The following is a 13781-nucleotide window of genomic DNA, read 5'->3' as shown; positions in this document are numbered from 1 at the left end:
GATGAAGGCTACAGCCAAACTCGTAGCAGAAAGATACATGTGGCCAGGAATCCAGCGGGACTGCAAGGAATGGGCACGAGTATGTATCCAGTGCCAAAAAGCGAAGGTGACCAGGCATAACCACACCCAGACTGGAATTTTTATGCAGCCGACGCAGAGATTCCAGCACATCCATGTTAACATCGTCGGACCTCTACCTATGTCCGAAGGATGCAGGTATTGCTGCACCATAGTGGACAGGTTCACGCGATGGGCAGAGGCTATACCAGTACCAAACATCACAACAAAAACGATCGCCAGACATATCTTCACAGACTGGATAGCGCGGTTCGGCACACCAGCTCGAATTACGACGGACCAGAGCCGACAATTCGAAGCCGAACTCTTCCAGGACCTAACCAAGCTAACTGGCACCAAACACATCAGGACGACAGCGTACCATCCTGAGGCTAATGGAATGGTGGAGAAATTCTACCGCCAATTAAAAGCTGCAATAAAATGCCACGAGATAGAGGCATGGACCCAAGTCCTACCGGTCATACTACTTGGCATCAGGGCAGCCTGAAAGGAAGACGTAAACTCCACCCCAGCAGAAATGCTGTACGGGAGCCTTCCAGAACAGTTCCTGGACAGCAGCAGTTTGCTCAGGCAAGGGAATAAAGACACTTTGGTAACAAGACTAAGGAAGGCAATGATCCGCCTGCAATCAACAGTCGAGCATCATGCCAAGAAGACCACCTTCGTCTTCAAAAATATGAAGACAGCATCACACGTGCTCGTGCGACACGATGCATCAGCCGGAGCTCTTCACCTGCCATACGACGGACCATTCGAAGTACTGAACCGAAGCAACAAGACGTACAAACTCCGAATCAGAGGGAAGGCTGTTAACATCTCAGTCGACAGATTGAAGCCAGCCTACATCTTGGACGACGAAACACCAACTACCAAGATACCAAAGGCTGACTCGGAAGCCACGTCCAAAACGACAAGAACAGGACGGACGATACGTCAACCAGTCCGGTTCACGCCCAAATAGGACCAACTCTACCACAACCAGGGGGGTCCTGTGGCGTTCTACCATACGCCACACAGGCGTAACGGCGTATAGCGCCGAGTGCCTGGCCACACGGCAACCGAGGCGCGCAAGCTAGCGCGCGGCAGCGCGAGCATACAGGCGCCGATCTTCGTGCAAGTGAGATCCGGCAAGACCAGTATATAAGGCCGACCGCGGAAAGCCGAAATCGAGTATCAGCTCGCAAGTCAATCAGAGGGGATAAACCACTCATAGACGAACCAATTAGAGTACTCTTTTGAAGTTTCTTTTTGGACTCCCGTAACCGGCGATTCTCGCCATTTTCCGCTAGCGGAGCCGCATACCTCGGCCAGCGTCGACGCCCCGATCACCAGGGCCAGTACGACAGCCGACCAGTGGAGGCGCCGAACTGGAGAGACGAATCTCATTTGAATTTAGTTGACCATGCTATTCTATTATCTAACGACTGCTTCTGGCAAGAAAATATCAAATTAGTATTTGACACTTTAATCAGTAATTGTTTTCCTGAACATATAATACACAGACACATTCAAAAAAGAGTTAATTTTTTAAATAATCGTGATCTTAATGATACAGTTAACGTGAATCTTGCTGGTTCTGACAAGACTCAATTTATTTCAATACCATATGTGGAGAATTCGAGTCATGATTTGAATCGCCTTCTGAAAAATAGCGGTTTTAACGTCGTCTACAAAATAACTAAAAAACTAAATAATTTAATTAGACTTGGTAAAGATAATTTACAGAATAACGATAAGACAGGTGTTGTATATAAATTAAATTGTAAAGATTGCAATTTGTCATACATCGGGTAAACAAAAAGACATTTACGTACGCGATTAAAAGAACATTGCAACAATATAAAGTTACATGAATCTAATCATTCGGTTATTAGCAAACATAGATCAGAATCTAGACATGATTTTGACTGGTCGAAACCTAATATTCTGTATAACGAAAAATATGTTCGAAAGAGAGAAATTGCTGAGATGTTTTTCATCAAAAAATTTAATAATAATTTAATCAACCTACAGAAAGACACAGATAATTTAAATAATATTTACGATAAAATAATAAAGGTCACATAGTCCCGTCTCATAGCGTTTGTTTTTAGTCTCTTGACGATGTCTCTCACGGACACATCAATTTCTCTCTAATTTAAATCTTTTAATAAATAACGTTTTCTTTTTTAATGTGATTTGTGCAATTTATAAGATTATCGTCTATGCCGGTCTCTTGATTTATGGCTTCGGTATACTAACATTGTTACATTTTAATTCGTTGAGCGTGTTATATATTGAAACTGTCAATTAATTTATCAATTTATAATCTTTGCAGTATGTACTTGATAAGGACCACAACCATATGGTCGAAACGTCGCAATAATAAACTAAATTTCTAGCTAGTTTGGTCGACTACATTTTTTCAATAATCCTTTGATTATTCGACTAGCGATATTAAGATATTTATTAACATATATATATATTGCGACATTTCTTTCAATTCAAATTAATCGACACACTCCTCGAGATGTTGGAGGGGAGCATGCGCGGGGGAGCGAAAACGCCGTCAAAAAAAAATAGCGAAATTAATGTATTCGCGCTCTGAGGAACAGGGATGGAGGACGTTCTCGCGCGAGCCGCGGCGGAGCGGAGACCATTTCGATATCTCGATAGGTTGGGTGCCAGATGCGATCTTTCACGCATCAGTTTCCACGAAACGTCAAAAAACGCGAAAAATATGATAGCCTGCTTCGCCACGGGCCGATTAGCTCGCCTAACGGTAGAGGGGAGGGGTTTTGGAAGAAAGTCAATTGATTATGCGAGACTTCACTAATTCCAAATGCGACAGACTCAACGACAGATATCGACAGTCACGAGAGACTAACACTCAAATAAATTACGCGAATTTAACGAAGAAATATAACACATTTATTAAAGAAATAATATAAAAGAAAAATGTAAGAATAAACTTGAATAACAAATCAGATTGAAAACGACGGTTCACAATAAATTCAAAAAAATTACGAAAGCGAAATACACCATCAAATTAATCTTGGCACGAATAATAAGACGTTATTCAAAGCAAATGTTCGCTTGAAATCATCAATCGAAAACGAGAGCGCTAACACATTCCTGTTGTTTATCCGAGCCCGTTTTTATGGCCGGAGTTTGCGGGACGGAACGATATTTCTCCAAAGACAAAGGATTTTCGGCACGAAAATATTCGCGGATAATATTCACTCAAAACATATCGTAATTTCGGCAATCAAATCGACAACTTATCGCTACAGATTCTTCCTCACAATTTCCCAGTTCGCAACTCTAAACGACAACCTAATAGTTCGACAGCCTAATTAACCAGAGATCGAAAATAACTAATAGTTTTGCGAAGACGGATCTCGTATGCGACAGGCGAACGATATTTTCAATATTCGGTAGCCGACGGCGGTCGGAGATTTTTCTCAGCCAGCGTTTCGCCTCTTTCTTCCGCGCAAGCAGCTCAGATTTCACTTTCGGTGGTACTTTTGCAATTATTTCGCACCGCGACAAATTCGACAGACGCAGAGTATCATTTATTACGCTCTATTCGACGGCGTAATAAGCGCGACAAAGACGCAAGTATTCTATTAACATTTATTACGCTCTATTCGACGGCGTAATAAGCGCGACAAAGACGCAAATACTCTAACGCACACAATACGATAAAGTACAATAAACACTCACACGCACTCTTAACAATCGACGACGACATCCATGAAATCAGACACAAAAATCGCCCTGAGATAATTTACGGGAATATTTCACGCGGCAACGATATGACACGACGACACGGCCGGCGTACGCTTTTCGCGATCCTTCGCGCACGCAGTCGATATTCGGCGGTCGATAGCTACGCGTAATGAATACCCCGAGACCCGGAGAGAGACGAACGTTAGTGTGGGTCCACAACCTTGCTTTAAGTGACGAAAGCTTTAAGCCGTAATCCGTATGCTTTAAGTCGCAAGATATAACCTTAAAGACAATAGTCCACAATATTTATACGTCTAATTCCATAACGCATAATGCATAATGTTTATTTTCTCGTAGATAAGTGTGTGCTTTCCTTAACCTTATTTACATTACAAAGGAATAATGCCGCAAATAATAAAATACAACAAACGAAAACGTTTATTTATCCTTGCGTGTGTTGGAAATATATTTATATTTGAACTCTATTTATATTTAAAGCGACTAAAAAAATTCAGTGGTCGGCGTTGGTGGGTGCACCCTTTAATTCTGGAGCGTGGGCAACTGGGAGCGTATGAGACTGTTTTTTTGAGATACAAACATACAGATCATGAAAAGTTTTTTCGATTTACGCGACTCACAGTTGAACAATTTGAAGAACTTTTAACAATCATCACAGATGATATTCAAAAACATAGTTATAGAGAGTTTTTAACTCCAGAATTTCGTTTAGCCATCACACTTAGGTATGTTGTATTCCATTTGTGACTACTTTTTTTGTATTATTTTGTTTTATTATTTTGTATTATTGTTTTTCATTTTGTTATTAAATTGTATATTGGTTTGTAGTTACTTAGCATCTGGCAATAGCATTGTTAGTTTATCAAACTATTGGAAGATAGGCAAGTCTACTGCATATGAGGTGATTCGAGAGACATGTGAAGCTATATGGAAGTGTTTGAAGAGTACTCATTTAGCACCACCTTCCACGATAGAATGGAAACGCATAGCAGATGGATACTGGTCAAGATGGAATTTACCAAACTGTTGTGGAGCTTTAGATGGGAAGCATATCAGATTACAATGTCCACCAAAATGTGGCTTCCAATTCTTCAATTATAAACAATATTTTAGCTTTGTATTGATGGCACTCTGTGACAGCAAATATTGCTTTACATGGATGGAAGTAGGAAATTATGGTACGTTGTAATATAGTATAAAATAACCTTTCTTTCTTAATTTGATTGTTTCTTATTAATAACTTCAACATTTTTTTAGGATCTCTTCCAGACAGCAGTATTTTCAGTTCCTCTGCATTTGGTATAGCCATGGAGGAAGGGTCTCTTAATTTCCCAGATCCAGAACGGTTGCCTGGTAGTAATGTGTTTGTTCCCTACTTTCTTGTTGGCGATGAAGCATTCCCATTACGCACCAACTTAATGAGACCATATCCAAGAAGAAATTTCCTAAGCGAGGCACATCGAATTTTTAATTACAGGCTATCTCGTGGAAGACTCACAATCGAGAATGCCTTTGGAATTTTGACATCAAGGTATTTCCATTAACATAATAGTATTGACAATGAACTATTATATAAAGACAAGTAACTCAATCATATTTATTTTTATTTTAATTCTAATAGGTGGCGAGTTTTACGCAACACTTTGGCTCACCATCCTCATAATAGTGAAAGCATTATTCTTGCCACAGTGTGTCTTCATAACTTTATTATGAAAAGAGAAGAACACCTGCAGGGATTCAAACAATATTGCCCACCTTCATATGTAGATCACGAAGATGACAGTTATAATCTAGTACCTGGTGAATGGCGGAGAGATCCTTTCTGTAACTACCTCCAGAATATTGGTCGATTAGGAGCAAACAGAGGTGCATTAGTTGCAACTCATCAGAGAGACACAATCGCAGAATATTTTTTGAGTGAGGAAGGGAAAGTGCCTTGGCAGTGGCAAACTATTTACAGAGGTTTTGATATAAATATGCCTTAGTTTCATTTGTAATAAAAAACAGTAAATAATATTTTATCATTATTATATTATAATAATTTATACATATATGTATATATATATATATATATAGTTTATTTATAATATATATTATAATACTTGTAGACATATTTTTATACTATTATTACTATATCTACGTACTAAAATAAAAATCACAGTATATGTCAACACAAAGATTACTAATAATAGATATTAATTTTTATTACGAATTAACATTTCTAGTAAAAACAATTTTGTTCATTAGCAAAATAAATACTGTACTTTTGCATAATATAATGAAAAATTTTAAAAATTAGAAAAATTAATTAATCTTCCAATATTTTAGTTAAGGATCTTTGAAATAATACTTTGAAATAAAAATCTTTGAAATAATTTAAAAGATTAATAATAATATTAATTATTGTTAAAATAAAAATTATTTCATAATTAAAAATAAAGATGTATAACATTTAAAAATAAAAACAAATAGTTCTTTGGAATGACACCTTTAGAAAGAAATCACACTTTGGCAGAAAATGAGGAAGCAGAAGCCAATCAGAACTCTCGATGAGAATAAGCTTATTAAGGAAAGTAGTAAGATTATGATAAGGTTACTACCAGTGCGAGTTCTGATTAGCTTCTACTTTTTTGTAAAGATATGAAACTTCCCTTAAAATATTGATAATATTCTCGCTAAAATAAAATTATTACATAATTAACATTTATTATAGGAACGATTTTGTTCACTAGAAAAATAAAAATGTATCCTTGTATAACATAATTAAAATTAAAAACAAATTTAGAAAAAAAAATTGACTTTTGATTTTATAATCAAGGTTCTTTGGAATGGAAACGTATTCATCGATGACTATGTTTACACGTCACCTTTAATCGGATTTTATAATATTCGTAGTTCTAAGACTGGCTAATCATAGCCATTCCTCTGAAACTCTGAAGAATGGAACGGTTATGATTGGCCAATATCTTACAATTACAGATATTATTAAACCCAATTAAGAGTGACGTGTAAATATAGTTGATGGTACAAGTTTACCTATTTTTGATATTTGCTGATAACGTTCATAACAGCCATAAAACATTCCATTTCCATTTCAGCAAAAACCTTTTCAAATGCTGCTTCTATAGCAACAACAAAAGGATGCATCTTTTTTTCTTTATTCGTTTCATTTAGAGTATCCTGTGTGAAACATGTCGCCATAGATTGGATGGCAGACGAAGACTTTGCAATCAGCAATTCTAGATTATTCTCTTTATTCTTCTTTTGTTGAGAAAAAGTATCCAATGACGGGACAGCAGTTTTATATTTCTTGGACGGAAATCCAGCATTCTTTTCATCGCTTTCATTTAATTGTTTTTTCTTATCACCATCATTGTTTGTTATGTCAATAAAAACGTCTAAATCATCCGATATAATTTTTACAGGCGAGGAACTGCATGTATTCCCTTCTGCATCGTACTCGATTGATATTTCGTCACTCACCAAATCGAGTGAAGATGGTGATGGTAATATCACACAATTTTCAGAGTTTGAAGATGAACCGCTTGGTGATGTTGACGGTCCAGAATTATGTGAGAAAGTCATGGAACCTCGAGTTCTGTCAAAAAAATTCTGGAAATTAATATTAGGGCATACTTTAATACATAGAGAAAGTTGTAAGTCATAAAAGGTTTACTGCGTAAGTGATGTTATGTCCAACTATAACAGTTTCTTAAGTTATGTATCATATACAATGGAAAAGAAATTTTTCTTTTTTTTCGACATTCTACACAGTATATCTTTTATGACTTACAACTCAGGAAAATAAAGGATCTTTTTGTACCATATGAGAATTAGAATTTTATTTACCTTCTATGTTCAATGTGAGGTATGAGAAAGGACATGGCTGGCATTAAATCCCAAGTGGTCATTTTCACTCCACCTTCGGAACCACTGGGCGGTTTACGTTTCATCTCCCGCAACTTCCTTCCTAACTGGTTTCGAAGTTGGTTCCATCTATTTTCTGCTTCTTCTCCTGAAATCAATAATTTTTCAGTATGTTAAAGGTTATAATGAACCTGATATATATTATACCATGGATATGTAAAACATTTAACTTAACCCTAACCTAAATTTAATTCACGTTACACATTTAAGACATAAATAGTCAATAATTTTTATATAAAAAAATAGAAATATAGAAAATACTTGCCAGAAGTTGCACCACAACATGTACTAATGACTTTCCATGTATCCTTTTTCACTTCAACATTCTTGAAATCTTTATGCTTTTTATTGTATAAATATGGATTGCTCTTCACAAGAGTGGCCAAAGCTTCATCATTAATATGTACAATGTCTTGAACAACATTTTCGTTTATACAATCGCTCATTTTTTCCACAAATTGTGAAACGTCGCACAAAAACACTTTCGCCCGCGATGATGTATTGGGCTCTATGCTTTTAACTTTAGCGTTAAAAAATGGATTTGACCATTTCCTTTCCGCCCTACGTGATCCGGCTTAAAACATTGTTACGCCCGGACGTGACGTCAATTACGTACTGCGCCTTAGGGCTTACAACACATTAAAGCAAGGTTGTGGACCCACACTTACCTTATCAATTAATGCCTACAATACGATTGTCCGCTCTTCCTCGGTCGCTTGCCTCCGATCGCCCGAAAATTCACCAAAATCTCGCTGGCTCGATCCTGAGCCTGAGCGGTCGCGAAACACGAAAATGGCGACGGCGGCAGAATGGCCGGCCGGCGGATCAAATCGCGTATGTGGCTCATAATAAAAAGATGGGCAACCTCACCGATACTACGTTCTCCCTGCAGGGGATGGTCCTTGGCCTCGTCCTCTCGGGATGTCTCAACACGGCGACAAACAAGACTCACAAAACGACAACTATAATAAAGCGACTAATTAGGTCGAGCTCCCGCACCAGAATGATCCTTGGATCTTTCCATCCCGGGTCGATAGCGGCGTCAATGACCGCGTAGAGGGGTGCGCAGCCCCGCGGCCAATCATATCGCGGCACGCGAGAGATCCTGGCGCCTCGTGAAATGCGAGGTATTTCGGTGCCTGGCGCGCAACGGCCTTAAATTAAAATTTCGTTGTCGCGGGCCCATTTTCAATGACCCGGTGGAGGCTCAGCTGTCGTTCTCGCCTCTGCGGGGGAGATAGCGCCGATTAGGCCTTCGCCCTGTTTGGCCGAGAAGGGGCGATGTTGCCCCCTTGGCGTTTGGTGGCTGGATTCTTTGGGCGCTATTTCGTCTCTCACTGGCTGTCGAGAAGCGCTGTGTCGTCAGCCGTGACGTAAGATCCCTCGATGCGCTCCTCGCCCTCCTGATTTTCTCCAGCGGGTTGCTCGCAATTCGCTCGATACAAAAGAAATGACAAAAAATAATAAAATTAATAAACGCGAAAAACATATCATTCGTCTCTCCGGGGAGCTCGATAATGTTCTCTCTCGATGCAGATTCTGGCGCGGCCGCTCGGCCCGCGACCCGTTAAACTTATCGGGACGGATGGACACGCGACAGGACGGCAACATCACAATATATATATATATATATATATATATATATATATATATATATAGGTATATATATATATATATTGCGACGCCGTTGCCCACTTCGAGAACGCCGATCTCGAGGAGGTAGCGTGCAAGTTTGGCGGGTATGGTATCAGGCGGTATCGATTGTTAAGACGGTATCTCCAAAAATGCGGTAACTTATAAATCTCCGGAAGGGAGAGCGGAATTGGGCGCCAGGCACGGTATTTCCGCGCCACGATATCGGTACGGTAACGGTAATGTCCGACGATTAAGCTCAGTGTATGGCAGAGGGGCAGAGTTCTTTGTGATTTGAATGTTTAAAGAGAGAACGCTGGAGAGTATTCAGGAGAGAGAAATAATCGACCTGTAGTTATTTTACTTAACATTACGTAAATATATTTAACAGTTAGAATACAGTATGAATATGTAACATAGAAAAGACTAATATAATAGATAAGATTAATCTAATAGACACAATCCGGTGGATAACAACAAAAAAAAGATAAAATGTATAATATAAGAAATCGAACATACGAGCTCGAAAGACAAAGAGATTAAGATTCCTAACCGATAACGCGAAGGTCACGTTTCGTCACAACGGAAATAATAATAATTAATAATAATACAAATAACTTTATAACGGCGATTACAATGCAACAGTAAAAGTGAGTTAAACGATACGAAGGTGAATATAATATCTCACAGAGCGTAATACGGAAGCTCAAACAGTAATTAACAGCGCAATAATCTTTAACACGCAAGATACAATAATAAGCTCGATTTCCGGACGCGTTCGGTATAACGGAAATGATATTCGACTCAATATTTAGCGGTAATCAGCGGTAATCCACGGTGAGAGCCGAATTACGATCAGAGTACAGGGGCACGTACGATTTCGGAACATGCCTGGATGCGCGAACCTCGGGTATAATTTCGATATAAATCGAATGAACTTTTACATGGATTTTAGACGGTAGCTTAGAATAACGGTATCCGGTCGTGATTAATTACAGATAAAGAAGACTAACGGAGTATAATTGCGATAGAATTTAACGATAATCGTATCCTGAAACCGTTCGATATAAATCGAATCTGAACTTTTCTCACAATAATCGACAATAATATATAATCTTTTCGGTAACTTTCACCGGTGATTACTTGTGGTAATCTCAAGGAGAACAATGTTAATATATCACTCTATTTAACGGTCGCCTCGCGACCTTTTATCTTTAACAACAACTTGACTCTAACACTCGAATTTGAAACGGAACGATAACGGATATACGTATCTCGACGGAGATTTCACTTTATACAATATTCTTTCAGAGCCGTTTTCTTTTAATTACGGTAGCCCGAGCTCGCAAAGAAATTGTCCGCGTAAATCCCGCTTTTCCGGTAAGCGATACGAAGCGGCTCAAAATCTGCCAAGTCACTCGATGACTTGCAGTTCGGCCCGGACGTAACGGTAATCAAACGATACAACGGAACGGTACAACATTAAACGGTACAAAACGGTACGGAAATTGCGTGACGGGACGGAACTGTCGGCACGGACCCCCCCTGAGAGGGACAAATTCGCGGCACCCGGGGACAGTTGGCGTCCAGTAATTAACGGTACAAGTATTTTACTTCACGCGATAATGATTACGATAAAATCGCCGCCCTGCGACAATTTTTCTCAAAGGGTCGCCGCCAGCTGATCCCGGACGCAAAATTTCTAATCTACTAGTGCGACGGCTTACAATATTCGTTGGTGTCGGCTCCCTTCAGGGTCGTCTCCTCCAGGTTCGCAGGTGGATGTGCACTGATCACAAGCTCACCGAACAGTGTCAAATTTTGACTATGTCCGCGAGGCCCTCGATTCCCGCGCCGATTTCCGCGCATCTTGCTGAATTTCTCGGAAACGGGGGTTGTTTCTCCGCCCCCTTCGAAGTCTCCGTTGTAGAACGACGTTGCCCTTACACAGGGGTTCTGGCTTGATGCTGGCAGTAGCGTATCGGTACTAACTCCACAGCTCGGACTCGGCAGGCTGGCCAGGCCGTATCCTTGTCCGTCTTGTTTGGAGTTTATCATCCTTCCCAGTCTGCAGCCCGGGATGATCGATCTTCCGATTTCCTGCCGGTATCATTCTGAAATTTGTTTGGCAGAATTAATAATGTTCCGATATTTGACTAGCGGTGACGCGGGATCTCAATACATGATCTTTTTTTTTTCTTCTTTTTCCTCCACGGTATCTCGGGTCCCTTCTCCGTCTCTTCCTGGCGGTCTCTTCGGTATCTTCTTTCATTACACGGTATCTTACGCTAGCACCGGCCGTCGCACTTGCTACACGAATCTTATAAGTTACGCTAAAAAAACTAAAATAGTCGGATAGTCGGATTATAATAAATTTCGGTCCCCTCTCAGGTACGAGGGACGACCCCGCGCACGCGGCTTCCCCTCGGCAGGGTCACTGTGACGGAGCTCAAAAAGCGTCACGTCACAATATATAGATACATATTCTAAACACATTATACAATAAAAATGCTGTAAAAGAAACATTGAGCGCATATCGAGATATCGAGGAGCGTGACGCGTCGCGTGTTGCCCGTCTTTCAGTAGGAAGGAGACAGAAGACTGTATTCTGTCTGTATTCTGACTGTATTCTTCTACTATCCGAAGCTAGCCGAAGCGCCGAGCTCACACGTACGCTTATGCTTACATCCTCATTACCCCCTCCACGCCGTGTTGCATGTTCCTTGCGGCGGAGATCTGGCAGCTTTGCTTACCACTGAGCTATTCAGCCCCACACCGATATCACTCTCGCCTATTTGTTTATAACAAATGAATAGCTCAGTGGTAAGAGCAGTCGCCCGGCAAGCGAAAGACTCGGGTTCGATTCCCGATTCAGCGATTTCGCGCCTCGATATTTTTCTCGTCTATGTCTCTCCAGGGGGGTAAAGAGGGTTTTTATAGAATTTCTCAAAAATGAGAATCTATATATCTTGGTAAATGCACCAAGTAAAATATATGCATATGCTTTGTTCTCGTTTAAATTTTCGCATACAATTAAAGAATTTTTAAGCTTTACCATCCACTATGCCTCGGAGACGCTAGTTTTTTTATCTTGTTTTTTAAGATTATTTAGACAGTCTCTCTTCTATTTTTTATTCGTTGTGGAGCATGTTTAAGCCATATTTTTATAGCATCTTCAACTTGTTTTTCCGAAGATTCTGTATCACAAAGTTTAGTAGCTTCTAAAAAAGATAATATTTATGATGAAAGACTTAACATTTAATATTAAAGACTTAACACTTAATATTAAAAACTTAGCACTTAATATTAAATAATGTAACAAGTTTTTTATTTTTAACAAGTATTTTGATTTCTAAATATCTTTCTAAAAAACTATCAATAATTTGAAATTAACAAAAAAAAATTTAGAAAAAGTGTAAACACAAATTTAATATATAAATTTATTTGATATACCGCTGGCATATTTCAATGATATTGAGAGAGAGAGAGAGAGAGTGTGTGTGTGTGTGTGTGTGTGTGTGTGTGCGCGCGCGCGCGCGCAAAGCCTTAAATATTTTTAATACTAACTGAAAAAGTGTTTCTTGAGAAGCAGACTTTTACAAAAATAATTACATATTTTTAAGCTTAAACTGTTAGAGAAAAAATTATGATTTAAAAATTATGATTTAATAGATTTAATAAAATTACAATTTATAATATATCTGAAAAATTGTATAGCACGAAATAATAGTAGTAATAGTAAGATAATTTTTAAAATTTTCTAATTCTTAATTTTTCCGACAAATTTTAAAAGAGCAATTAAATAAAAAATTTAGAATCGTTGAAAAAACTTGTAGAGAAAATATCAAGTTTTTACAGTAATTTGATACACTAATAATTCAACGATTTATTCTCGTAAAATTTTAAGTTAAGAAATTTTAGACCAATAATCTGATGCCATATAGAATTAATCTTCAAACATACATCTTAAAACATTATAAGAAAGAAAAATCATTAAATTTAATGGCTTTCAAAAAATAAGTTTGTTTCCAATATGCAAATAGATTACTTATGATACATTTACACAACTGCAATTTACTAAATGCAAGTTTTTGTTGTCTAGAACCCAAAAAGTTATATTGAGATGCGAGATCATTGGTAAAGAGAAGCTTTAACATTCAATTTGTTCGGGAAGATATATTATTGCTTCCTAAAGACGCTAAATAAGAACTCTAAAAAAATATATACATTTATGAAATGCAATTAAAGAAATTAATAGCAAAATGGTTTAAATGACTTTCAATGAGAATTACTACTTATATAATTTTAACTCAGCTAATTATCATTAAGGTGTATATGTATTAAAAATATGTAGCGCTTATTATATAAATCATATATATGTATACAGGGTCTACCAAAAGTGTGGAAACCCCTAA

The 13781-nt window shown here is 38.4% G+C and overlaps 3 protein-coding genes across 3 annotated transcripts; 2 read left to right on the top strand and 1 right to left on the bottom strand.

Annotated features, from left to right (window-relative positions):
- Window positions 1–595: 595 nt before the first annotated feature.
- LOC105255964 lies at window positions 596–1039 on the top strand. The gene has a single exon (XM_011265550.2). It carries the CDS (start codon window positions 596–598, stop codon window positions 1037–1039), a length of 444 nt encoding a protein of 147 aa, XP_011263852.2.
- Window positions 1040–4153: 3114 nt separating this feature from the next.
- On the top strand, window positions 4154–5240 carry LOC112639113 (protein ANTAGONIST OF LIKE HETEROCHROMATIN PROTEIN 1-like; the record flags this gene model as incomplete). The annotated part of the gene is made up of 3 exons (XM_025412049.1): window positions 4154–4532; window positions 4636–4985; window positions 5065–5240. Coding segments are annotated over exons 1-3 (867 nt in total), but the record flags the coding sequence as incomplete, so codon positions are not given.
- Window positions 5241–6612: 1372 nt separating this feature from the next.
- On the bottom strand, window positions 6613–8303 carry LOC105258807. Its single transcript, XM_020029855.2, has 3 exons — window positions 8000–8303; window positions 7657–7822; window positions 6613–7405 (listed from the first exon to the last, which is right to left on the bottom strand). The coding sequence occupies exons 1-3, from the start codon at window positions 8178–8180 to the stop codon at window positions 6844–6846; spliced, it is 909 nt and encodes a 302-aa protein (XP_019885414.2). The 5' UTR covers window positions 8181–8303; the 3' UTR covers window positions 6613–6843.
- Window positions 8304–13781: the final 5478 nt, after the last annotated feature.

The sequence above is a fragment of the Camponotus floridanus genome, unplaced genomic scaffold (genome assembly GCF_003227725.1).
Source record: "Camponotus floridanus strain SB8 unplaced genomic scaffold, Cflo_v7.5 scaffold47, whole genome shotgun sequence".
Taxonomy (NCBI): Eukaryota; Metazoa; Arthropoda; class Insecta; order Hymenoptera; family Formicidae; genus Camponotus; species Camponotus floridanus.
Note: the sequence above shows the minus strand (reverse complement) of the source record. Positions and strands in the feature narration are given on the sequence as shown.

Bases quoted from the DNA above. Each gene is read 5' to 3' on its own strand.
- LOC105255964 (XM_011265550.2), top strand. From the start codon at position 596: ATGCTGTACGGGAGCCTTCCAGAACAGTTCCTGGACAGCAGCAGTTTG.
- LOC105258807 (XM_020029855.2), bottom strand. From the start codon at position 8,180: ATGAGCGATTGTATAAACGAAAATGTTGTTCAAGACATTGTACATATT. The intron at 7,823-7,999 runs GCAAGTATTTTC...TATTGATTTCAG, and splicing joins ATGTTGTGGTGCAACTTCTG to GAGAAGAAGCAGAAAATAGA. The intron at 7,406-7,656 runs GTAAATAAAATT...TTTTTTTGACAG, and splicing joins CCTCACATTGAACATAGAAG to AACTCGAGGTTCCATGACTT.